The following is a 25,594-nucleotide window of genomic DNA, read 5'->3' as shown; positions in this document are numbered from 1 at the left end:
GCAAATTAGGCCTAGAAGGCAGCCCTTATTTTCTGTAGTCATAGAATCATAGAATAGCAGAGTTGGAAGGGGCCTACAAGGCCATCGAGTCCAACCCGCTGCTCAATGCAGGAATCCACCCTAAAGCATCCCTGACAGATGCTTGTGCAGCTGCCTCTTGAAGGCCTCTAGGGTGGGAGAGCCCACCACCTCCCTAGGGAACTGATTCCATTGTCATACTGCTCTAACAGTTAGGAAGTTTTTCCTGAGCTCCAGCTGGAATCTGGTTTCCTTTAACTTGAGCCCGTTATTCCGTATCCTGCACTATGGGAGGATCGAGAAGAGATCCTGGCCCTCCTCTGTGTGAAAACCTTTTAGGTATTTGAAAGGTGCTCTCATGTCTCCCCTCAATCTTCTCTTCTCCAGGCTAAACATGCCCAGTTCTTTCAGTCTCTCTTCATAGGGCTTTGTTTCCAGACCCCTGATCATCCTGGTTGCCTTCCTCTGAACACGCTCCAGCTTGTCTGCTTCCTTCTTGAAGTGTCACTTCGAGAAGTGTCACTTCAGCGGCGCTATCTATCAGCTGAATAAAGACCTTGTGGCTTGCACAGCGAGTCTCTGTTGCCTCACTACTGAGCAGGAGGGCTTTAGTATCCTTGACACTGCCGCTGCCTCACAAGAATTAAACCAAGGTGCAAGAAGCTGCAAATGCGGCTGGGTGTGCAATTACTGCTGAATTCTCATGCGTTGCGACTTGATTCACAGCGCACTTAGAGAAGAAGTCAGTTGTACAATAAATAGCATCAAGTGAGAATTTACAACTCCCTCTAACTAAAGGTCTGTTACCCAAATTAGGATGTTAAGTAATCTTTAACTTTTACAGAAGCCAACTGAATTTCTTCCTACGGCAGAGACGGAGTCAAAAGAGGGTGTCCTCTTTGTGGAAGGAAGCTTCGTGAAGCTTTTATCTGTACGCTTTGAGATCTTAATGATATAGGGCGGGACAAAAATGTTTTAAATAAATAAGTAAGTAAGTAATAAATGATCCTTCAGCAAAATGACAGAAAGAACATTCTAGATTTAAGTTACTGCATCTCCTACTCTATACTGTAGCATTATCATTATTTATGCATTTACAATATTTATATACCGCTCCCCATTCAAGAATTTCAGCGCGGTGAACAAATAGAGTAAAAGAATGAAAATAGAATAAAAACACTTTAAAAATACATTTTTAAAAGAAACAAAGTGCAAATAAAACGCAGCTGATCATTCAGGGAAGGCTTCCTGGAACAACGACGTTTTCAAGAAGCGCCAGAAGGAAAACAAGGTTGGCTCCTGCCTGACCATCAAAGGCAGGGAATTCCATAGGAAGGGGGCCACCACACTGAAGGCTCTTCCCCTGGTGGATTCCAATCAGAGGATGGGCCTATGTGGAACCACCAGGAGCAGGCCCTCGGATGACCTCAGTGACCGGGCAAGTTGACAGGGGAGAAGGCGCTCTCTCAGGTATCCTGATCCCAAGTTGTTTAGGGCTTTGTACACTAGTACAAGAACCTTAAACCTGGCCCGGGAGAGAATAGGCAGCCAGTGTAGTTTCCTCAGCAAAGGGGTTGCATGCTGGAAAGGGGCAGCTCCCGAAAACAGCCGAGTTGCTGCATTCTGCACTAGCTCCAGCCCCACATAGAGCGCATTGCAGTAATCCAGCCTTGAGGTTACTAATACCATGGCCAAGCTATCCCTGTCCAGGAGAGGCCGTAGCTGGCGAACCAGGCAAAGCTGGTAAAAGGCACTCCGAGCTGCTGTGGTCACTTGGGCCTCCAGGGACAGAGATGGAGCTAAGAGATGGATATAAGAGTATAAACGTGATCTTTCAGAGGGACTGCAACCCCATCCAGAACAGGCAATGAGCCTATCTTTGGGACTCAGGAACCACTCACCCACAGGGCTTCTGTCTTGCTAGGATTCACTTTCAATTTCATAGAATCATAGAATAGTAGAGTTGGAAGTGGCCTACAAGGCCATCGAGTCCAACCCCCTGCTCAATGCAGGAACCCACCCTAAAGCATCCCTGACAGATGGTTGTCCAGCTGCCTCTTGAAGGCCTCTAGTGTGGGAGAGCCCACAACCTCCCAAGGTAAATGATTCCATTGTCGTACTGCTCTAACAGTCAGGAAGTTTTTCCTGATGTCTAGACAGAATCTGTCTTCCTGTAACTTGAGCCCGTTCTTCCGTGTCCTGCACTCTGGGAGGATCGAGAAGAGATCCTGGCCCTCCTCTGTGTGACAACCTTTCAAGTATTTGAAGAGTGCTATCATTTCTCCCCTCTATCGTCTCTTCTCCAAGGTAAACATGCCCAGTTCTTTCAGACTCTCTTCATAGGGCTTTGTTTCCAGACCCCTGATCATCCTGGTTGCCCTCCTCTGAACACACTCCAGCTTGTCTGCATCCTTCTTGAATTGTGGAGCCCAGAACTGGACGCAATACTCTAGATGAGGCCTAACCAGGGCCGAATAGAGAGGAACCAGGACCTCACGCGATTTGGAAGCTATACTTCTATTAACGCAGCCCAAAATAGCATTTGCCTTTCTTGCAGCCATCCAGCCCTTTATTAAGTCTATGCACCGATTCAGGACCTGCACAGCCTACTAAAGCTACATTGTAAAGCCAATCAAATATGGCTGAAAAGCAGAATACATTCTCTTGCAAAACAGAATAAAACTTATACACGGGATGTAGGCCCTTTGGGCCTAGATGACAGGCAGTGTTGTCTATTGTAGCAGCTAATAGGAATGTAAGAGGAAATGTCTCTAGTCCAACATTCTGTTCCCTCATTGGCCAACTAGATGCCCCAATGAATAGCCCAAAAGCAGAACATGAATGCAATAACCCACCCACCCTGTTTGTGTTTACCAGCAACTGGTATACAGAGGCATTGCTGCCTCTGATACTGGAACTAATATACAGCAATCATGACTAACAGCATTACCCTCTTTATCTACTCTTTGAAGGGTTCTTAAGACAGATTTCCCCCTGCTCTGCTGCCAGTGATCCTGTTAACTGGAAATGCCAGGGATTTAATCTAAGGCTTTCGGCACACAAAACAAGCACTTCACCACTGAACAGCGTATGGGCCTTACGCTTGAATTCTGATCAAGTCCAGGCGTTTCATCCTATTGAAGCGGCTCTTTAGGGCAGGTGGTTTGAGGATGTGCAAGTCTGGCTCAAGATAGAAAAATAAATCTGCAACTTTGGGGAAATAAACACTCACTCATCCCCATTCCTCTAGCTCACGGGTCCACAAAGTAAAAAAAGAAGAAGTAACACTTCAACTATCACCAACTCCCCGGATATAACAGGAAAATATATCTCAGACCAGGGTGCTGGGAAAATACAAAATAGGGTCTCCAAGAGTCCTCTAGAATAACACAAAAGCTTCTTTGGGCCAGGATCTCTTCTCGATCCTCCCAGAGTGCAGGATACGGAATAATGGGCTCAAGTTAAAGGAAGCCAGATTCCGGCCGGACATCAGGAAAAACTTCCTGACTGTTAGAGCAGTACGACAATGGAATCAGTTCCCTAGGGAGGTGGTGGGCTCTCCCACACTGGAGGCCTTCAAGAGGCAGCTGGATCAGGGATGCTTTAGGGTGGATCCCTGCATTGAGCAGGGGGTTGGGCTCAATGGCCTTGTAGGCCCCTTCCAACTCTGCTATTCTATGATTCTCTGGCACCCTCATTTAGGACTAAGAAGGACGTTTGCAAAACTGAACGTGACGGCTGCTGCTCAGAAATTCACCAGTTGCAGTTGTCTGACTGTCCTTAACAAGGAGCAGGGCTTTTCCTTTGGTGGCCCCTACTTTTTCAAACTCCTGCCACTGGAAATTTGGCAGCTACAACCTCACTTCTCTTTCCAGAGCAGAGTGTGACCTTACGTGCCTTATGTGAAATTACACAAGATTTTTATTTTTTTTAAAACTGTTCTGCTGGTCCTACCGTTTGGTAAACCTTTTCACTATTGGTTTTGCAAGTTATTTTTTTAGATTTGAATGGTTGCAGCTGTGAGCTGTTTTCATTGTAAACTGCGTTGGGAGCCATTATGGCTGAAAGGTAATCTATGAAAACATTACATAAAAAATAAGAGTAGAGGAGCTAGTACAGTGCAGCTACTGAACAGAAGCAACGCCTTTGCGCTCCTTGAGATGCTACTTCTGACCTAGTAGAAACCCCCGTGAGAAATCAGGCGAGGCCTCTGGGCCGTCCACTCATTTTGTGCTGGGAGGGGTGCTGGCCTCTTCAAAATGAGCTAGCCTGGCCAACATAATTCCCTGAACAAAGCTGCTCAAGGAACACTACTGGGTGCTGTGTTTCTCAAAAACCTCCTTCCTTCTTGGGAGACAATAACGAGAGCCTGCTAAGTAATCCACAAAGTTTTATTCAGGCAACAAACATCTTTTCTCACCTGGAGAGAGAATCTAATCTCTAGGAACTTTTCCCTAGGCAAAACTATGCAAACTAAGCGAGACAATTGTCCTTTCAAGAAGAATAGGAAGCCTTTTCCCAAGATGCATTAACTTCAGAGAGACTAGTTCTGAGGCAGCTTCTGACGGGACGCCAGCCGGGCTGACTTTCTCTTGCTTTCCTTTAGCTCCGCCCATTTTAGTCGGCTGCGTACTCTCGGATCGGCTAACCTCTCTGTGCTCTCCCCCTCGGAAGAATGTTGGCTTCCCACTGGCTGTGTATTGTTTGCCCTTGAGAAGATAACCTCTGGTGAGGGTTCACGCCCAGCTGGTGAAGAGCCCATGAGAGCTTCCTCCCCCACTGGTACAGGCTGCCCTGTTTCTGGTGCCGACTCCTCTACTTCAGAGTCTGATTCTGATTGATCACCTGAAACACCTTCTTCCAACCCAGTGGGGAGCAGGGCTAGACATGACACCGGGCCGGCCAACTGCTTCAAACTGGGGACAGGGCTTGTTGCAGCTTGTAGGCCTCCATTGCTGCTTTAAAGTTAGAACAAAAGTTCCTAATGACAAAATTCTTGCTCTATTTCTCCCAATGCTAACAAGTCGTTACAGGGATTGACAGTCCTGGACCGGTTGACATGCCTTCTGGGGGGGAGGTCCAATAGTTTCTCCAGCACCTTATGAGACCAACTTTGAGAGCCACAACTCTGAATGTCCTGATACAACTGAACTGCTATGCAAACAGCGCACAGAACACCCCTTTCTAGAAGAAAACTCCTGGAGGAAGTGGAAGAAGCAGTCAACAACCACCCACTAGGATTTGCCAGACAGGCTAAACAAAGCCAACCTATTACAGAGGCAATAATGAAATACTTCTCCATAAGGGCTGCGTCATCCTGCCCCCCCACCCCCTGCCTGGGGCCAGCTGAGTCAGAAATTTGGTTTATAGCTCTAGCTGTCAGGGTGGTTCATTCTTATAAGTGCAAAGAAACTCCTGGAAATGTAGCACCTTAACATTTCATTTTGCAACTGTCAGATTTTACAGACTATGTGATGTTGCTCAGAAGCAGCGTCTTTCAGATTTCCCACATACCAGCTGCTGGAGTCCACGTCAACCCTTCTACTGAGGAATGCTGTGCTATCTGAAATCGAGGGTCAGGAAGTTCTGGGGAAAGTCTGAAGGCGTGTCACCCAGGCTTGCTGGCCTCACCTTGTGTGAACTGAGTGTGTACTCTAGCACACAACGCAACACTTACAATAACGTAACATGGAGAGTGAACACACAATGGAAAGTGCAGTTTAAGAGGGGCAGAATTTCTAAAAGACTCACCAGAACACTACAATGTCCAGGATCGCACATAACTCTAATCCATGGTGTGTGTTCTTGTATTCTAGGTTGTCATGATGGGTGGTCCCAGCTGTGCTAACAAACCATGGTCTGTTAACAATGAACAAATCCAGAAAGATAACCTATGGTTTGCTATGGTTTCTGAAGTTGCGAAGTATAACGTGTTGGTTATCACCTTTAAAGCCCTATACATGGTTTGGGTCCAGGCTACCTGCGGGATCGCCTTCTCCCGCACACTCAGGTCCTCTGGGAAGAATTCACTCCAGCCAACAAAAACAAGGCTGACAACTATTACCCAGAGGACCTTTTCTTCTGCCTCTCCCAGTTTGTGGAATGGCCTGCCGGAGGAGATTCGTCAACTTAACGGTCTTCCGGAATTTAAGAAAGCCATAAAGACTGATCTCTTCCGGCAGGCCTACCCAGCTGAATTTTAAGGTGCCTTTTTTAATGGTGCGCTGCTTTTAATGATGCACTGGTTTTAAATGTTTGAATTAGTTTTATGTATTTTAGGTTGTTTTTAATAGTGTTGTACCCCGCCAGGTGGGTAACAAATAAATAAAAAATTATTATTATTATTATTATCATCTCTGGATTGGCGATATGTGCACACCCAGAACCCTGGGTTGTTCGTGGTTGCTTTGCTAGGCTACAGAGGCCGATCCATCTAGTCTAGCATTTGCAGTTACCTACCAGATCAGCCTTCCTCAACCTGGGGCGCTCCAGATGTGTTGGACTGCATCTCCCAGAATGCCCCAGCTGGCTGGGGCATTCTGGGAGTTGTAGTCCAACACATCTGGAGCGCCCCAGGTTGAGGAAGGCTGTGCTAGATGATCTGCGGAAGCCCACAAGTAGGACATGAAAAGAGCACTTCTACCATTGCTGCTCTCGCACTACCTTCCTGCTCCACAGAATCAAAAGAAGCGTCTCCCTTTTGGACACACTTCCCCACATGGAGAGGTGCGTGTGTCTATTTATCACGGCCCTATCCCGGTCAGGCCATGGCACTGATGACAAATCCAAGCACAAGATGCACCATGGCGCCGTTTGGAAAGAGTCATTCTGACTCCCTCTTGTAGGCTAGCTGTGGGTTGTTTAACCTGACCTGGAAATGAATATTCAAAATGGCCATGGAATATGCCTGGCACATGCCGCGACAAACTGTGGATTAACTGTGGATTAATTAGGTCCTCAGTCAGCCAAAACGAGGCTGCAAGAAAGGCAAATGCTATTTTGGGCTGCATTAATAGAAGTAGAGCTTCCAAATCACGTGAGGTACTGGTTCCTCTCTATTCGGCCCTGGTCAGGCCTCATCTAGAGTATTGCGTCCAGTTCTGGGCTCCACAATTCAAGAAGGATGCAGACAAGCTGGAGCGTGTTCAGAGGAGGGCAACCAGGATGATCAGGGGCCTGGAAACAAAGCCCTATGAAGAGAGGCTGAAAGAACTGGGCATGTTTAGCCTGGAGAAGAGAAGATTGAGCACAGACATGAGAGCACTCTTCAAATACTTAAAAGGTTGTCACACAGAGGAGGGCCAGGATTTCTTCTCGATCCTCCCAGAGTGCAGGACACGGAATAACAGGCGCAAGTTAAAGGAAGCCAGATTCCAGCTGGACATCAGGAAAAACTTCCTGACTGTTAGAGCAGCTCGACAATGGAACAAGTTTTAGCTGAGCTTTAAAAGCTGCGATTGAACTTGTAGTTCTCAAATGTTCTGGAAGAGCGTTCCAGGCATAAGGGGCAGCAGAGGAAAATGGACGAAGCCGAGCAAGGGAAGTAGAGACCCTTGGGCAGGCGAGAAACATGGCATCAGAGGAGCGAAGAGCACGAGCGGGGCAATAGTGTGAGATGAGAGAGGAGAGATAGGAAGGAGTTCGATAGTGAAAAGCTTTGTAGGTCAACAGGAGAAGTTTATATTGGATTCTGAAGTGAATTGGAAGCCAATGAAGAGATTTCAGAAGTGGAGTAACACAGTCAGAGCGGCGAGCCAAGAAGATGATCTTAGCAGCAGAGTGGTGAACAGAAACCAACGGACTGATGTGAGAAGAAGGAAGGCCAGAGAGAAGAAGGTTGCAGTAGTCCAACCGAGAAATAACCAGTGCATGAACAAGAGTCTTGGCAGAAGAGACAGACAAAAATGATGCACAGGGGATCCCGGGAGCAGGCAGGGACGAGCCCTCCATTTTCCTGGGATAACAGCAGGCGGTGTAGGCGCCCGTCCCGGCTTTTCCCCTCCTCTCCATGAGTAGCGGGGGTCAGCAAAGGGAAGGAGCCGGGGCGGGGGTAGTCCAGGAACATCGGGGGGCAGCGGGGGCAGGGCTTTCTTTTGCTTACATTTCGCTGGAGCACAACTGCACTCCTGGTTCCTGCCTCTTTAAAAAAAATGGCGGACATGACATCCTGCTTCCCTTCCGGGATGTCGTGCTTCCATCTGGACCCCCAGGGAGGATCATGGATGCAGGTAAGTCTGCGATCCTCCCCTCTCACTCTCGCTACACTCTTAGACGTAGAAAGAGCCAGTGTTGTACACGCCTATTCCCATTTGCACCCGAAGAGAGGTCTTGAGTGCTGAAGGTGGCCCACTAGGGACTGGTCCCATCTGGTGGATCATGCCCCAGAATTCTCAACAGCAACTACAGATCAAGAAGTTGACAACATTGCAAAGATGTAAGGAATCTAGAAGACAAACCAGGAGCACAAGGGAAAGGAACTGCTTATGTTCGGCCTAGAGAGAAAAAGACTACTACACGTGAAGAGAACGTGTAGAGTTAAGAGAAGGTGCAAAACTTGCCCACCCTCTCCACTGTACAAAGAGCAAACATCAAGAGGTGCAAGTTGGAGGACGTTTACGTCAGCAAAAGAGAAAGGGGCGGGGAAAACCACAGAATCATGGAATAGTAGAGTTGGAAGGGGCCTATAAGGCCATCGAGTCCAACCCCCTGCTCAATGCAGGAACCCACCTCAAAGCATCCCTGACAGATGGTTGTCCAGCTGCCTCATGAATGTCTCTAGGGTGGGAGAGCCTACAACTTCCCTAGGGAACTGGTTCCATTGTGGTACTGCTCTAACAGTCAGGAAGTTTTTCCTGATGTCCAATCGGAATCTGGCTTCCTGTAACTTGAGCCTGTTATTCCGTGTCCTGCATTCTGGGAGAAGAGATCCTGGCCCTCCTCTGTGTGACAACCTTTTACGTATTTGAAGAGTGCTATCATGTCTCCCCTCAATCTTCTCTTCTCCAGGCTAAACATGCCCAGTTCTTTCAGTCTCTCTTCATAGGGCTTTGTTTCTAGACCCCTGATCATCCTGGTTGTCCTCCTCTGAACACGCTCCAGCTTGTCTGTGTCCTTCTTGAATTGTGGATTCTTGAATTCCTTCTTGAACTGTAGAACAGCAAGTCTAGGAGTCGTCCCACCTTTGTAGGTTTTCAAGAAAATATGGCACAGGCATCTGTGAAGAACTCTTTAGATGCAGGTTATCCTGTCCTAGGGGCAGGTAGTGGAGGGTGGATGACCTATTACAGCCTTCCCCAACCTGGTGCCCTCCAGATGTGTTAAGACTGCAACTCTCATCATTCCTATGCTGGGAGTTGCAATCCAACCCATCTGGAGGGCACCAGGGTTGGGGAATTCTGATCAACAAGGTCCCCCTCCAACTCTTGATTCTTGCTGGGCGTTGTTTCCTTGCGCTGGTTTATTAGATCCGTACCAGCCTGCCTCAACCCACTCCAACTGTGTATAATCCAACATTCCAGGAGTTTGCATGAATCCAAATTCCGCTCATAGAGCTCCTTAGAGCAATGGCATTCCTATGCGTGCGCACAACATCTGCTTCTGTAGGGCCAGGAAAGGCTGCACTATAAAATCATGAACTGTTAGACTAGAAAACCTGTGACCTGCAACAGACCTCTGAGGCACCTTCAGCAAGCCTAGCGTGTTTCCTTTTGCAAATTAAAATCAGACCAATAAGGCGAGGCTATAGTTAAGATCTAAATTAGCAATGAAATACAGACCACGTCTTGAACTAGCTCCCCCCACATATATAATCAATAATAGGCAAATCCAGTACTTATTTCAAATTGTTACTAGGGTAAATCTCTCATGGACCTAATCAATGATGCAATGTCCATTATCCAAAAGGCAGCTGCAGAGCTTGGAATAAAATGCCCCTAATTATGGATTTAAGTAATGGTTCACCAATCCGCACACTTTAACTGGAAAGAGCTTCTGCTCAATGTAAGTTTTAACTCATCGGAGAAATGGAACCAAAGGACGTGGTCGTTGAACAGCTACTGGTTATGGGAGCTGAAACTGAACCTAACAAGAAAAATTCCAGCACAGGTTTGCTAGAGGAAAACCCTTGGCTAGCTGAAAAGACAAGCAGCAACTGTACTTAGACAGGAAGCGTTGGACTTTTGTCCAGGGGGTTCCTGGTCTCTGCTTCCTGGGTGCCTGCACCCTATATTTGAGACCGGGTTGTTGAAACTTTCAGTTCAATTTGGAGAAGCTCTTGGGGGCTGCATTCCTGTGGTGGGTGGAGCAAAAGGGGTCCGTCTCCCCGAAAATACCAGCATATTTTAGCCTACAGCTCTTGGTGCCAGTAACTTAAACCTTAGGAGAAGCATTTCAACCCTTCAGAATAGGGTAAAAAAACTGCAAAACACGGGAAACCACCGAACCACCAGTGGTTGGGGAAAAGAGGGCATGGTCATGTGAGCCAACAGTGTAATGTGGCTGCAAAAAAAGGAAATGCTATTTTGGGATGCATTAATAGAAGTATAGCTTCCAAATCGCACGAGGTACTGGTTCCCCTCTATTCAGCACTGGTTAGGCCTCATCTAGAGTATTGCGTCCAGTTTTGGGCTCCACAATTCAAGAAGGATGCAGACAAGCTGGAGAGGGTTCAGAGGAGGGCAACGAGGATGATCAGAGGTCTGGAAACAAAGCCCTATGAGGAGAGACTGAAAGAACTGGGCATGTTTAGCCTGGAGAAGAGAAGGCTGAAGGGAGACATGATAACACTATTCAAGGACTTGAAAGGTTTAACGGGAGGGCCAGGATCTCTTCTCGATCCTCCCAGAGTGCAGGAGACGGAATAACGGGCTCAAGTTAAAAGAAGCCAGATTCCAGCTGGACATCAGGAAAAACTTCCTGACTGTTAGAGCAGCACAACAATGGAACCAATTCCCTAGGGAGGTTGTGGGCTCTCCCACCCTAGAGGCCTTCAAGAGGCAGCTGGACAGCCATCTGTCAGGGATGCTTTAAGGTGGATTCCTGCATTGAGCAGGGGGTTGGACTCAATGGCCTTAGAGGCCCCTTTCAACTCTTCTGTTCTATGATTCTATGACCCCAAGAGTGCCAGAGTGGGACACCGGGCCTGAGGATTCCCAACGCTGCTCCAGGGGGTTAGCGGAGAACTTGGCCTCTCTACATATTGAATGTTGAAAAGCTGTTGTCATTTGAGTATAAGCTTCCATGTTTTCAAGTCTTCTGAGAAAGATGCAACAGGCTGGTCCTAATTTATGAGATCAGACTTCAGGGCAAACTTGGTATATCCGTCGTAGATGCTCATGCATCCATGTCCCTTGCAACTTACTGAACACAAAACATCGTCACAAAAAAATCAAGTTTTCAAAGCACATCGGCATGTGATCGTTGAAGAAAGCCGCTCACCAAAGCAACAGCTGCTACAGGGTGGCAGAAGAGTTACTTTCTTCAGCCAAGGACCATTTCTCTTGCCTGCCACCCTGGTTGAAAATCCATCACTCACCTTTGGACAAAGAATCTCTGTCTGCTGGATCATGATAAGGGCAGATGCAATCAGAGCGCCTTGACGCACGTAGTTCACAGGATCATTTGTCATCGGCTCCAGCAAATTAATTGCTTCCTGGGGGTGGGGGGTGGGGGGCGGGAGAGAGAGAGAGAAAAGAGCACACAGAATATTAACCTTATTACTTTTCAAACGCCAGGCTTTCGTCAGGATTATCAGATTAGGATCTTCAAGTAGGTCACAGAATGGAGTTTGCTTGTACTGATATATTTTGACCATTACACTGATAATGGGGCAAAGGGCACGAAAACAGTGATTTTTTTAAAAAAACACCCACACCCAACCACACACCTGCTCATTTTACTCTCAAAACTTCATGTCAGATTCAACCCTTTGCTTAAGGAGATCTGTATTTCTTGGAAGCAGAGGTGTGAAAGTATTAAGTCAGCCTTCCTCAACCTGGGGCGCTCCAGATGTGTTGGACTACAACTCCCAGAATGCCCCAGCCAGCTGGCTGGGGCATTCTGGGAGATGCAGTCCAACACATCTGGAGCGCCCCAGGTTGAGGAAGGCTGTATTAAGTAATCAATTTGTTTAATGTCATAAATGCTGCCTGTTTTAGGCATCAAGAAGCCTTTTTTTCCCCCCAAGCACCATCCATCTCAAGGCTATTGATGGGTAGTTGGTAAGGTTATTGGGCGGCTGTTTCTCCTTCAACAAGCCATGCCGCCCAGGTTCGCATGACACAAGCTGCGCCCAGGCGTTGAGTACGGAAACCGTGCTCTGCACGCACCAGAATTTAAATACGTTATAGTGGCTTATTTGGATCATGCGAACCGGCCCAACTAAGGAAATTCCACTTCTGCTTGTCCCTGCTTCCATCTTCCTCGAAGAACAGGCTCTGAACTAGTCCTCCAAACTCTGAGAAAGTGGGGTTGGGGGAGAGCTGTATGGGAAAGGCAGCAGGCAATGCCCGATGGTGGGAGTTCTATCCCTTCACACACCTAAATCAGGATGAAGGCCTTTCCAAGGAAAGCCAGATGTGTGGGTTTGATGCTTGCAGAATTCAAATCAAGGACTCAGGTAGACCTACGGGTCTGGTGCGACGGAGGGGTGAGGATCTCGCGATATTGTTATCATGAGATCTCCCCTTCTTTTTACACATGGCACGTGACGGCCTTGGAGGAACGTGCCCGCCATTTTGTTTTTTATTTACTTAATGGAGATGAGCGCGCATGCGCAAAAGGTTAGGTTTTTTAATTAGTTTTAACGATTTCCCCCGCTCCCCCTACCCCACCCCTGATGGGCACAGAGCTCCTGACGAGCTCTGTGCCCCGTGCATGGTTCCCGGCTCCTCGTGAGTAACTACGAGGAGCTGGGACAAACTGCGACACACGCCCACACTTTCCGCGGACTCGGGATCAGCCCGAGACTGCGGAAAAAGTGGGCTACAATTGTAGGGCTATATCCCGGGGAAAGGGAGGCACAGGGGCGATCCCCGGGATATAGCCCCATCTAACTATGCCCTGAATCTACTTGATAACACCTGCCCCCCTTTAGGGCTGGAGTGAACTAAATGATCCTTGCCATGAAGCCAAAACCACACTTCAGATAAAACACACATTGATGGCAAGTCCAGCTCTAGGGTTTGTTTGTATTATGCCTTTTTTTTCTCCACTGCACGAGCTCTCCGAAACTTTTCATTCTAATTATGTGAAGTCGCCTTTTACAAGGCAGAGTTGTTCTTTTGTGCGTTTATTGGCCCAGGCCTGGACTGTGGCACTGCATGACCTCACCACTATTTATAGAGGACGCGTGATGGAAGTGCTCTTTGGTCTAACTAAAAGCTTAACTTCATTTCCAATCTCCTAAGTTCTAACGTATTAACTTAGTCATTAAAACATGTTGATGTGAGCCCCAGAAGACATACTGATATAAACAGATGCTCAAAACCTTTTGTTTCAGAAATAAACAGTAAAAGTACAGAGCTGCAGCCGGGCAGGTTCTATTACTCTGCCTATACAAATTACAGAGAAATAAAACAGACTCCGACTGTATGTACCAAATGGCTGCCCATTTTTGTCCAGTACTGGCAGAAGCTGGCAATAAGCAGAGAGGGGAAAGCGGAATGTCTTCTGCCCCATCCGACATAACAGGTCTACATCGCTAGGAACAGGCAATCCCTATGGATGTCTGATCCAGCCACTGTCATGCACACCTTCGTCACATCCTGTTTGGACTACCGCAACGCACGCATAGAGACCACGAAGAAGAACTTCAGCAGGCTCAGAATGCGAGGCAGTAAGCCTGTGTGCACCAGTTGCTGGGGAACATGGGTGGGAGGGTGCTGTTGCACCATGTCCTGCTTTGTGGGTCCCTGGTCGGCAGCTGGTTGGCCCCTGTGTGAACAGAGTGCTGGACTAGATGGACCCTTGGTCTGATCCAGCAGGGCTCATCTTATGTCATTAATGCTGCGGCCCGACTGTTGATCAGGGCCAGTCACAGGGAGTATGTGACTCCCTTACAGCAGCTGCACTTACTGCTAGCCTCTTTCCAGGCAGAATGCGAAGTGCTGGTTATGACATATAAAGCCTTATTATACAGCTTGGGAACAGGCTACCTGAAAGACCATACCAGCCTGCCTTGGTCTTAAGATCTCCTGGACAGGCCCCTCTTTGGAGTTCGCTGCCTTCCAAGGCAGCCGCCATTGCAAAACCATCCAGGGGCAAACCCCGGAAACTCTGCTCCAAAAAACTCAGGCACTTACCCCGACTTCTTTGGCAGCGGAGGCTTGTCACAGTCCATGGCACCCCCTGATTGGTCGCCATGGGCTGGGCAGGGAAGGGGGCGGACCTCAGGAGAGCCCTGTGCCCCTTGAAAAATAATAAAAAATGGGGGGAAGGGGGGGAGGAACAGGCCCCGCGCCTCTTTAAAAATAAAAAGTAAAAAAATGGGGGGAGAGGAACGTGCCCTGTTCCTCTTCCCCTTTTTTAATTATTATCTGTATCTGCGCAGCTGTGCAGATACAGATAATAAAAATAAAAGGGGGGAAAGAACGGGCAGCCAGACGGAGGTCAGAGGGAGGAGAGGTGGTTCGGGCGCCCCGCATCCCTCTCCTCGTCCTCCTGGCAGCCTTGTTCCTGCCCCCCTCAGCGCCGCGGCGAAAGTTCGCACTTGCGTTCCTTCCCGTGCAGATGCCAGGAAGGAACGCAAGTGCAGGAGCCGGGCACCTCGTGGCATCAAAGCATCGCTGTCAAGATGGGGGCCAACGGTCGGTTTTGCTTTTGATTGAGATGTGTTTTCGGATTTTTACCCTGCTGGTGGTTTTAGGTTTTACCGTGTGGCATTTTAGGGTTTTAATTTTTGTGGACTTCCCAGAGAGCTTCGGCAGTTGGGCAATATAGAAATGTAATGCATAAAATAAAATAAGAGGTGATTCGCAACCAGAATCAATTCCAGAAGGGCCATCCAAGCGCAGGGAACGTGAGCGGACATGGGAACAGGGCAGAGGCATCACGAAGGAGACTCTGAGACGATGGAGGTAAGCAGGAGAGTCCAGAAACAGGAAGGCAAAGTTTATACAGAGACAGGAAATGTCAGCGATCAATCATGGTGGGGGGGGGGTGGAGCAAGAGAAAGAGCTGGTCCACAGGAGGGCTATGTTTTCCAACAGAGAAGCAATGGCCCGTGAAGGCCCCCAGTTCAAGTCCACCCGAGATTAATGGCTCCAACCAACACTCTAAAGAGCATTACCTACTTGGAGCTTAAAATTGCTTCAGCCCCTACAACGTGCAATGAAAACAGAAGACAGTCTGCATGGCAGCCTTCAATCTTGTTTACTGCTCAAGGTTGAGGGTGGGGGGAAAGGGGGCACAGGGGCTCACAGCATGGTTTATTTTTCCTTGGAGACGAAATTGAATGTAAGAGCTACAAACAGGACATCATTCCCTGCTTGAAGTATCATCTAACACTTAATTTCTGAACTACGAAACTATTAAAAAACACTGGCTTACCGTTCTGGATTTTTCAAAGGCAGGATATATACACAGTACGATTAACTAGCTAAAGCTTCCTGGAAGGTTTGGGGCAGCATCCAACAGTGTCACTCCACAAACATAAAACCTTTCCGAGGCAAAGGCTCGGTGCATGCGCAGAGCCCATAGTGTGATGCACAGAGACCACGAAGAAGAACCAACAGTGTCATTCCACAAACATAAATAGCACTCGTGGAGCTCCGCCAAATCTTTCTGTTGCACAACTGGTTGTGCATTACACTTGCGCAGTGGGATGTGTGCGAACGTAATGCACAAGCTATTATGAAAGCGTGATGTTCAATCTCTTCTGTAACCGTGCTTTCTGGCTTCTCCTCTTGAGCATTATTATTATTATTTATTTATTTATATAGCACCATCAATGTACATGGCGCTGTACAGAGTAAAACAGTAAATAGCAAGACCCTGCCGCATAGGCTTACAAGTCTGACAGCGCAAGGTCAGTACCGCTAGCAGAATGACACAGTTGAATACTGCCCACTGTATGACCTAAGAGTAGATCCTCACGAAGATCTTTGGTGTCAGCTAAAATTGTACTACTAAACAAAGTGATTATATCACCATTAAATCAGTTACCTAGGGAGGTGGTGGGCTCTTCTCCCACACTAGAGGCCTTCAAGAGGCAGCTGGACAAACATCTGTCAGGGATGCTTTAGGGTGGATTCCTGCATTGAGCAGGGGGTTGGACTCGATGGCCTTGTAGGCCCCTTCCAACTCTGATCTTCTATGAGTCTATGATTCTACATTAGTCCCGAGGTGGCTCAGGAAACAGATGTGAAGGCTGAGGAACAAATGCGGAATGTTGGGTGTTTCTCTGGACTTTTACATCCCTGGCCTGTCTGAAAGACTTAAGGTTGCAATCCTATATGGACTTCCCTAGGAGTAAGTACCATTAACGCAATGGTATTTACTTCTGAGCAGACATGAACAGGATCGCACCACAAACCAGTGTGATCTTCATTTTATTTATTTATTTATTACATTTTTATACCGCCCAATAGCCAAAGCTCTCTGGGCGGTTCACAAAAATTAAAACCATAATAAAACAACCAACAGGTTAAAAGCACAAATACAAAATACAGTATAAAAAGCACAACCAGGATAAAAACCACGCAGCAAAATTGATATAAGATTAAAATACAGAGTTAGAACAGCAACATTTAAATGTAAGTTAAAATTAAGGGTTAAAATACTGAGATAATAAAAAGGTCTTCAGCTGGCGACGAAAGGAGTACAGTGTAGGCGCCAGGCGGACCTCTCTGGGGAGCTCATTCCACAGCCGTGGTGTATTAGTAACTAACAAAAGGGCCTGACTTTGTATGAGTTGGAACAGCCGTTACTTTAATTCTGGAAAGCCTTCAAGTAAATTCACACAACTGTCGGAAACATTGGGCCAGCCTGTCTGAGTGAAGCCATGCCTGCTGGCGCCCCTTGGTACAGCATCTGCCACAGCCCCCTGCCAGAGCAGTCTGTCCACTGCTTTCCCCCAAAGGATCTATCCCTCAGCAAGTGGAAGGGGGTAGCCATGGAACAGTGCCCCTTGATCTACAAATCGCCCCTAGCTTCCAACTGTATTGACTGCAAAGCTATGGGTTTATTAGGAATGTCTGCCACCTAGTGATTGATGATGTTACTGCAGATTCAAACATACAGGCGCATTTAAATTAATAAAAATTAATACATTTAAAAACCTCAACAACCTCAAGGAGCACACCCCTAGGGTCCTCTTAATGTAAGTGGCTAATTTCAGGTGTCTCGGTGCTGTGGCGTTGACAGACAGACAGACAACCTCTTTTATTATTATAGATCAGAATAATTATTTGAAGAGTCTTACTCATATTTTTTTCCTATAGGGCTGCAAAGTTTAATTAAGTTGGTTAGATTAACTGCTTTAAAAAAACACCTTACATTTACTAAAATCTGTCCCTAATTAATTTAGCAAATATTTATTTAAAAATGTGTTTTTAATACCAAGTACTTCTAAAAATTGCAAAGAGCTAGCACCACCTCAAGTGCTGCTATCTTTGTGTTGTACCCCGACTCAATCCAGAGGGAGAGGTGGGTAACAAATTATTGTTGTTGTTGTTGTTATTGTTGTTATTATTATTATTATCATCTCACATAAGAAGGAATGCCACGGCTCAAGTGACGTCCAGCACAACAAATCCCTGTATTAACTAAAAACGAAGACAGTTCTTTTCTCTAATATTTACCCATATGCAATTTTTCTGAAGCTGCAGCTTGTGCAAAATGCAGCGGTCAAATTGATAACTGGAATAAGGAAGTTTGAACATCTAACACCGATTCTGGCCCGCTTGCATTGGCTGCCTGTACATTTCCGAGCCCAATGCAAGGTGCTGCTTTTAACCTATAAAGCTTTACATGGCTTGGGACCACAATACCTGACGGAACGCCTCTCCCGACATGAACATACCCATACACTGCGTTCAACATCTAAGGTCTTCCTCCAAGTGGCTACTCCGAGGGAAGCTCGGAGGATGGCAACAAGGGGGAGGGCCTTTTCGGTGGTGGCCTCCCGACTGTGGAATGATCTCCCCGATGAGGCTCGCCTGGCGCCAACAATGTTATCTTTCAGGCGCCACGTCAAGACTTTTCTCTTCTCTCAGGCATTTAACAGCATTTAACAACGCTAAGTTTGTTTTTTAACGGACCCCAGAACTTTTGTTTTTAAATGGATGCTGTTGATTTTATACTGTTGTTTTTATGTTTTTGATGGTTTAAAATTTTGTATACTTTTTTAATGTTTACTGTTTTTAACTTTTGTAAACCGCCCAGAGAGTTTTGGCTACGGGGCAGTATATAAATGTAATAAATAAATAAATATTTTAAATCAGCCAACTAAAATGTATTTAAATCAGATGACAGCCCTGCTTTTCTATTTGGCAGTCCTAATTTCCCATTAAAAAACAGATTCCTGAAGAAAGTTCAAAAGCCCAGGACGGAAGTTAGATGTGCAGTGTCTTGCGTGTTGCACTTATGAAACAGGGAAGGTCTTTCTGAAGCTTCTCGCAACCTGACATTCTTCAGTTCTAGAACCTTAACAGAGGAGGAAGAGCAGCAAGCCTGTCTAGTTTTGACCTTACCTTGTTCCCCGTACCAGCACAGCAGATGCCTAGGGCCATGGCCGCCCCATAGCGGACATGGGGGTTATAACTTTCGGACAGCAAGGAAACTACGCTGGGACATTGCTCAGGAGTCCTGCAGAGGAAAACAAACAGAGCCATTCCATGTTATTGAATTGTAAAGACCACCACACTTTTAGAGCTAGAAAGTATTGAACAAAGTCCTGCAATCAAAGAGAATGGAACCAGCATTTATTTCTGCTAAGCAGAGCTTGGATTTTGCTGCTGCCTCCCAGACGCAACCTTGACTAGAAATGTAAATCAGAGAGTAAAGAGAATTACGAGAGTAAAGAGAATTACGAGTCACAGTTAAGCTGTAGGCCTCTTTCTAAACCAGCAATAGGCCTGAGAGCTATAAACGGTCTCACACATAAAGCGATTTGTCATTTTGCTCTCAAACAACAGCTCAAAAGTTGGCAAAAAATGAGCTGCTGTGGAGATGGGGAGTGACAAGCCCTTGAATAAATGAACCTAAACATTCCCAGTGAAGGGAGATTTTAAGGCCAGTACGCCAACACTTTTGCATTTTGAGCGCTACAGAAATTATTCAACAAGCAGGTCCCCTAGGAAAAGAGAACCACACTTTAAAAAATGGGTGAAGGGTGAAGGAGGACTCACAGCACTCCTTAGACTCTGTATCTGCTTGCATTAATCAGACCACGGAAAGAAAGTTTTTTCCAAGAAAGGCTTTAGGACAAAATGTCTTCCAAACAGAAGGCTCTCAAAATACATTTTATATAGTGGGATTATTCCCAAACTGTTAATGTCAGCAAGTTCTGCAAGCAGGTGACCGTAGTAAAAAAAAAAAAAGGGGGTTTCTGACACCCATTTCCAATGGTAATTATTTATGCAGCCAAATCCTATAATGAACGGATGGTCTTAATGCAAAAGTGCTAACAACAGGAGGAGAAAATGGATTGCAAAGTGTGGTGTTTGAAAACAAATGACAGAAGGCCAAAGGCTACAGTTTGACTAATGAACATTAACATCAAAACTTTTATGTAAACCAGGCTGGTTTGCAAAAAAATTAGCCCCTCACCCCAGAACATCAAGCATGGCTAGCAGCCAGCATTTGGACATCTTCTGCATGGTGATTTCACAAGGGGAGGGGAGACATGAGAGCACTCTTCAAATACTTGGAAGGTTGTCACACAGAGGAGGGCCAGGATCTCTTCTGGATCCTACCAGGGTGCAGGACACAGAAGAATGGGCTCAAGTTACAGGAAGCCAGATTCCGGTGGACAGCAGGAAAAACTTCCCGACTGTTAGAGCGGTACGGCAATGGAACCAATGACCTAGGGAGGTTGTGGGCTCTCCCACACTAGAGGCCTTCAAGAGGCAGCTGGACAACCATCTGTCAGGGATGCTTTAAGGTGGATTCCTGCATTAAGCAGGGGGTTGGACTTGATGGCCTTGTAGGTCCCTTCCAACTCTGCTATTCTATGATTCTTGAAATTAACAGGGGGTTGGACTAGATGGCCTTGTAGGACCCTTCCAACTCTACTATTCTATGATTCTAAGTGACAAATCTCCTGCCGCATGGAGAGGCACCAGCCCTGCCGTTTAGTTCGCCTCTGCATCCAACTCTCCTCTTCCACACGTAGCTGAGGAATCTCTTTAACAGCAACCGCCCCTAACCCATTACCCCAGCTGACCGTAGATCTGTTTCCTCCTTTGAGGAAATTACTCATTTTGAGCAAGCTGGTAGCCATGAATTCGCATCACTGCCACAAGTTGCACAACATCAGTCATTTTCTGAGGATTTGTTACCTTCATTCAGAGGAACAACAGTGGAGGAAGTGGGATCCGCTCAAAACTATTGTGATTGGTATCTTCTCGCACATGTGCCCTTCTGGTGTTTCCCAAACCAATTTCCACCGTTTCTCTTCCACTGTTTATTAAGTTCTCCACAAGCCAAACAAGAGTGTCTTATAGGCTATAGCACCAGTTTATTATGGCTTCAGCTTTCACTTCATCATAGAATCATAGAATAGCAGAGTTGGAAGGGGGCCTACAAGACCATCGAGTCCAACCCTCTGCTCAATGCAGGAATCCACCCTAAAGCATCCCTGACAGATGGCTGTCCAGCTGCCTCTTGAAGGCCTCTAGTGTGGGAGAGACCACAACCTCCCTAGGTAACTGGTTCCATTGTCGTACTGCTCTAACAGTCAGGAAGTTTTTCCTGATGTCCAGCTGGAATCTGGTTTCCTTTAACTTGAGCCCTTTATTCCGTGTCCTGCACTCTGGGAGGATCGAGAAGAAATCCTGGCCCTCCTCTGTGTGACAACCTTTGAAGTATTTGAAGAGTGCTCTCATGTCTCCCCTCAATCTTCTCTTCTCCAGGCTAAACATGCCCAGTACTTTCAGTCTCTTGATAGGGCTTTGTTTCCAGACCCCTGATCATCCTGGATGCAATGAAGACAACTGTAAAGGGATCCACTTTAGATTTTCCCTTTGTAAAATATTACTAGCAAGAAGCTTTCCCTCCGAGAAAGAGCTCGCACTTGAACAGGCGCTAAGGTCCACACGCACTAAGGGGACAAAAGTATAAAGCCAATCCCAACATGTAAGATGCAACGGCAGTTTTTCAAGCATGGTGCAAATGTTTAATTTTCATTCCAGCCAGTGATCTAGCTTTACTGCACGCGCCAAAAATAGCTACTCTTCAGATGCACAGGGCAGATAATGGAAATTTCCAAAACAAATGTCTTTATTGAAAGCCACCTGCAGAATACAAAACTCCTCACAGAAGGAAGGATGAATTTCCTGTTGCCAGAATTAAGTTTATATCACAAGAGTTCTATTTTATAATAGTCTCATGATGTACTAATGGTAGCTGTTCCTGACTTGTGGCACAACACGGAGCTTTGAAAAACGTCAAGAGAAAAAGTATCTGGTCAGCACAAAACACTCCAAGTCATCACTGAGGTCGTCGGAGGGCCTGCTCCTGGTGGTGCCACATTGCCCTGTGGCCCAATAGGAGTCCACCAGGAGAAGAGCCTTCAGTGTGGTGGCCCCTTCTCTGTGGAACTCTCTGCTCCTGGAGGTCAGGCAGGCACCAACACTAGGCTGCTTCCGGCGCCTCCTGAAAACAACTCTGTTTCAAGAAGCCTTCCTCGACTGACTAGCCCGTTTTTCCGTTTCCTTTGTTTTTAAATTGAACAATTTTAATTTTTTCCCCATCTTCCTTCTTCTACTGTTTATACCTATGTTCACCGCTGTGGAATCTGTGTTAGATAATTGAGCAGTATATAAATATTGTAAGTCATCATCATCATCATCAATCAATGGTGATATAAGCCCGCTTTAGGCATTCTGCCCACCACACGATAAGGGGGACAACCACACCAGCTACCGCCCCCGCCCCCCCCGTTAAGTCACTGCCCATCTCCACTGCCTTCCAGGTGATGGGAAGGTGAACCTCTGCAGTGGGGGGGGGGGTTGTCTCTACCTGTGGAGGTTGCGCAGGCAATCCAGAAGCCTGATTTTTCAGAGTTCCAAATTCTGCAGGAAGCCCTGTCAAGTAGAGGACGTTCCAAGCTGCAGCCGTTTGCATTACCAACATGTGGGAGGCAATGGAGCCGATGACGGGGTTTTGGTGGAAGAGGCAGGGTCAATGGTATCATGGTAATCTTTGTGGGGGGGAATACCCAAATATTATCTGCTTCTGAGGACGGTAGTTAGACTAAACATATTCAGTTTAGCAATCTGATTATGCTGCAAAGGATTCTGGGGCCACGTTCCTAAGTTGTGCTGCAATCAGTTAAAAACCTCTTTCCTGAGGAAGAAAGCATCACCTCATACTGCAGAGGTCGGCAACGCGGCAGGCTCCAGATGTTTTGGACTGCGACTCCCATAATCATTGGACATCGTGGCTGTCGCTCATGGGAGTTGCATTCCAAAACGTCTGGATGCATACCTGTGCCATACCCACTTTCTAGGATAAGTAATGGACTCTGAGTTTGTTTTTAAAAATTAAGTCAATTGTGATTCACCATAGACCTAGATCCTGTTCAGGCTGGATTGACAGAAACAATTCTCAGCTTAGACAGAGACACCCTGCCGTTAGGCAGGTTTCCGAGGAGGCGAGGTACAACTGAAAAACAGTAAATTGCCTGTTTCTTTATTGTATTTTTACCACCATGGGGGGCACCATTTGTATTTTCTGCTTGAGGCACTAGTGTGCGTCAGACGGACTTCCAATTCAACGTTAGGCAAGCTAATCAACTTTCAACCATTTTAGATCACTTGGAAGACAAGATCGAGAAATGCTGCCCCCCAAAAAGAAGCAGCAGTATTAACGGAAATTTAAGGGGACATTTCCCTTCCCATATTTATTTATTACATTTGTATCCCGCCCTATATCATTAAGATCTCAGGGCGGCGTACAGATAAAAGCATACAGTATAAAACAATAAATATACACAGCTAAAAACAAATTAAACCATGAACCAAGTTAATATATCATTTAAAAGCAGTAAAAACAATTAAAACAGTTAAAACGATGTGCCATCTTAGTGAATTTAACTATTAAAGGCTTTCTTAAAAAAGGCGTGTTTTCACTTGGCACCAGAATAAAATCAGGGTGATTTTAAAAGGATGACATTAAAAAAAATAATAATCACAAAACAGGCTATTTTTAGTCAACTGGTTTTTGGTACAACAGTGTGCAAACTTCAAAATCATACACAACTCTTTATAAGTAGAACAGAAAGGCAGCCAATTCTAAGCCAACATCCCACCAAAAGTTCAGAGAAATTTGACAGTGATAACAATATTTAATAGAATACTATTTATACCAGGATCTACCTGTTGGTCTCAAGTTCATTATTTTTGGTTATTCTGGTCTACGGGTAGATGAGTCAGTCTACTTCTGATCTGTGTCATTTTTGCAGGTATTCAAACATAAGTTTATTCCATTCAAATGTTGCATCGGTCTGTGCATTTTTTTTAAAAAAAAACTGCACGGAAATTTAAAATAATTCTTGTGCACAAATGCTGACCAAATTAAATTCCCCCCTCTATATCTATTCTCGACTCTGCCATCCTACCCCAAAGGTTCAACACTGGTTGAAATTTTTCAGTCCTACTGGATGACCACTATCACAGTCTGCGATTGGTCTCTTAAAATGAATATATACTGCTACTTGCCCAAGGCCTCCCAGGAGATGCATCTCTGGCATTAATATCCACGGCAAGACCATACAGAAGAGCCCTGCTAGAGGTATGGTGAACACCCCAACCCCAAGTTTCCATCCCCCCAGATTTGGGAATCACTGCAATAGAAGAAATACCACTTGCACCTATTCTGTACCTCAGCCTCTAGAGCAAGGGCAAAAAAAATCTGCAACAACTCTAAACCCCAAATCAACATTTTATTTATTTATCTTTATTTATTGCAGTTTTATATTGCCCGATAGCGGAAGCTCTCTGATTCTAGCTGATTGAGCTGGAGCACTTGCCTACAATGCTGACGTAACATCCCTGAATTAGTAATGTGTCATGTTTATGTCACAGCAAACAGCAGGCTGCATTACAGACACATCTGTTCGAAAACCTGTCTTAAGAGTCCTAAAACCTTGATTTCCCTACTTCCAGCAATGTGCCTAGGATCAGGGTGCCAGCAAAGCACAGAGCAGGCTTGATTCTGCTCTGGATTAAAGATCGCAAACTCACCAAGGAGGTTGGGAATGCTTCCATCCCTCAGCCTCAGTTCCCCATCTGTAAAACCAAGGCTGTTGCGAAAACCCATAAAATAAGGAGAGCCCAGTCATCTCACACACTCAAAGTGCTATGTAGTAGGTTACAGATAACGCTGAGCAGCTTAATATCACACAGTAGACTCACAGAAGGCTTAAAATGCTTCTGCTACAGCTGAGGCGCACCGAACGCATTTATCTGTCTGCCCTCTGAAAAGAAGTAGCAAATTGCATGATCCAGCGAGAAGAAAGGTCGCTTGCTGGATTAGCCCATTTAGAGTTGGGGACCAGGGTTGTGTGCTGCAGGTCTGAACACTGGACAGGGAAAAGACTGGAAAATAACGTTTTGTGGTTGTTTTCCAGATATATGTATATATACACCAAAAAAAAGGGGGTGTGTGGAATCTCTGGCGATTTGTTACTTTGCTTTTAAACACTGGAGCTGAATGCTCTGGAATGAGTCAATCAACAGATGATACCGGCAGTCTGTAAGTTTAGCTAACGAACCAACGCAGAGGAAGCTGCACAGAGGGCGAGATGCAGAGGAAGGGCAGGGGAGAACTCAGGGGATCTATTAAGCATGTGAAAATTACCGAAAGAAACAACAACAAGGCAGAGGGAGGGAAGCACCGACTCAAGCCATTCTGCTCCTCCTCTACTTGACAACAAAAGGAAGAAGCTGGCTGTGTCAGAAAATTCAATTGCAAGAATGTGAGGCAGCCTTCGAAGAAAGCAGTGCCATTAGAGGAAGACATTCTAGAATTCCAGTGTGTGACAAATCAAGAACACACACACACGCACACACACACTCACTCCAGAGAAATATATCCAGCTCAAGTGCCAATAGAGTTCTGCTGACATCTAGAAAGAGGAAAAATAAAATCCAGGTAAGATATCAGTCATTCCGAACTGCTTAAGGTATAGTTCTGCCTATAAGGATGTACGATACGAATTGTAGTTGGCTTTGTGTATTGAGAAGTGCTACAGAAATAATCAGGGGGCAAAGATGTCCAAAGGGCAACTTTTATGGGACTTTTCATTAGAGGAAAGGTATTGGTAAAAGGTTTCCCCCAGATCTAGCGCTAAAGGGGGGTTAAGTATTTCGTCAATGCCTTTGTTCAAGGATTCACAGGCTGCAACTCCAGGCAG

General features: G+C 46.1%; 1 protein-coding gene across 1 annotated transcript in view; it reads right to left on the bottom strand.

Moving 5' to 3' along the window:
* PSMD1 (proteasome 26S subunit, non-ATPase 1) overlaps positions 1 to 25,594 on the bottom strand; it is a 138,340-nt gene that overhangs the window by 33,526 nt on the left and 79,220 nt on the right. Inside the window, exons 17-18 of the mRNA XM_063131768.1 lie at positions 18,708 to 18,822; positions 11,552 to 11,668 (exon numbers count right to left, since the gene is read on the bottom strand). Coding sequence (XP_062987838.1) covers positions 11,552 to 11,668; positions 18,708 to 18,822 — 232 coding nt within the window. The remainder of the gene's footprint in view (positions 1 to 11,551; positions 11,669 to 18,707; positions 18,823 to 25,594) is intronic.

Source organism: Elgaria multicarinata, chromosome 8, assembly GCF_023053635.1.
Source record: "Elgaria multicarinata webbii isolate HBS135686 ecotype San Diego chromosome 8, rElgMul1.1.pri, whole genome shotgun sequence".
NCBI classification, from domain to species: domain Eukaryota; kingdom Metazoa; phylum Chordata; class Lepidosauria; order Squamata; family Anguidae; genus Elgaria; species Elgaria multicarinata.
The sequence above is the reverse complement of the archived record's forward strand: the minus strand, read 5'-3'. Positions and strand labels throughout refer to the sequence as shown.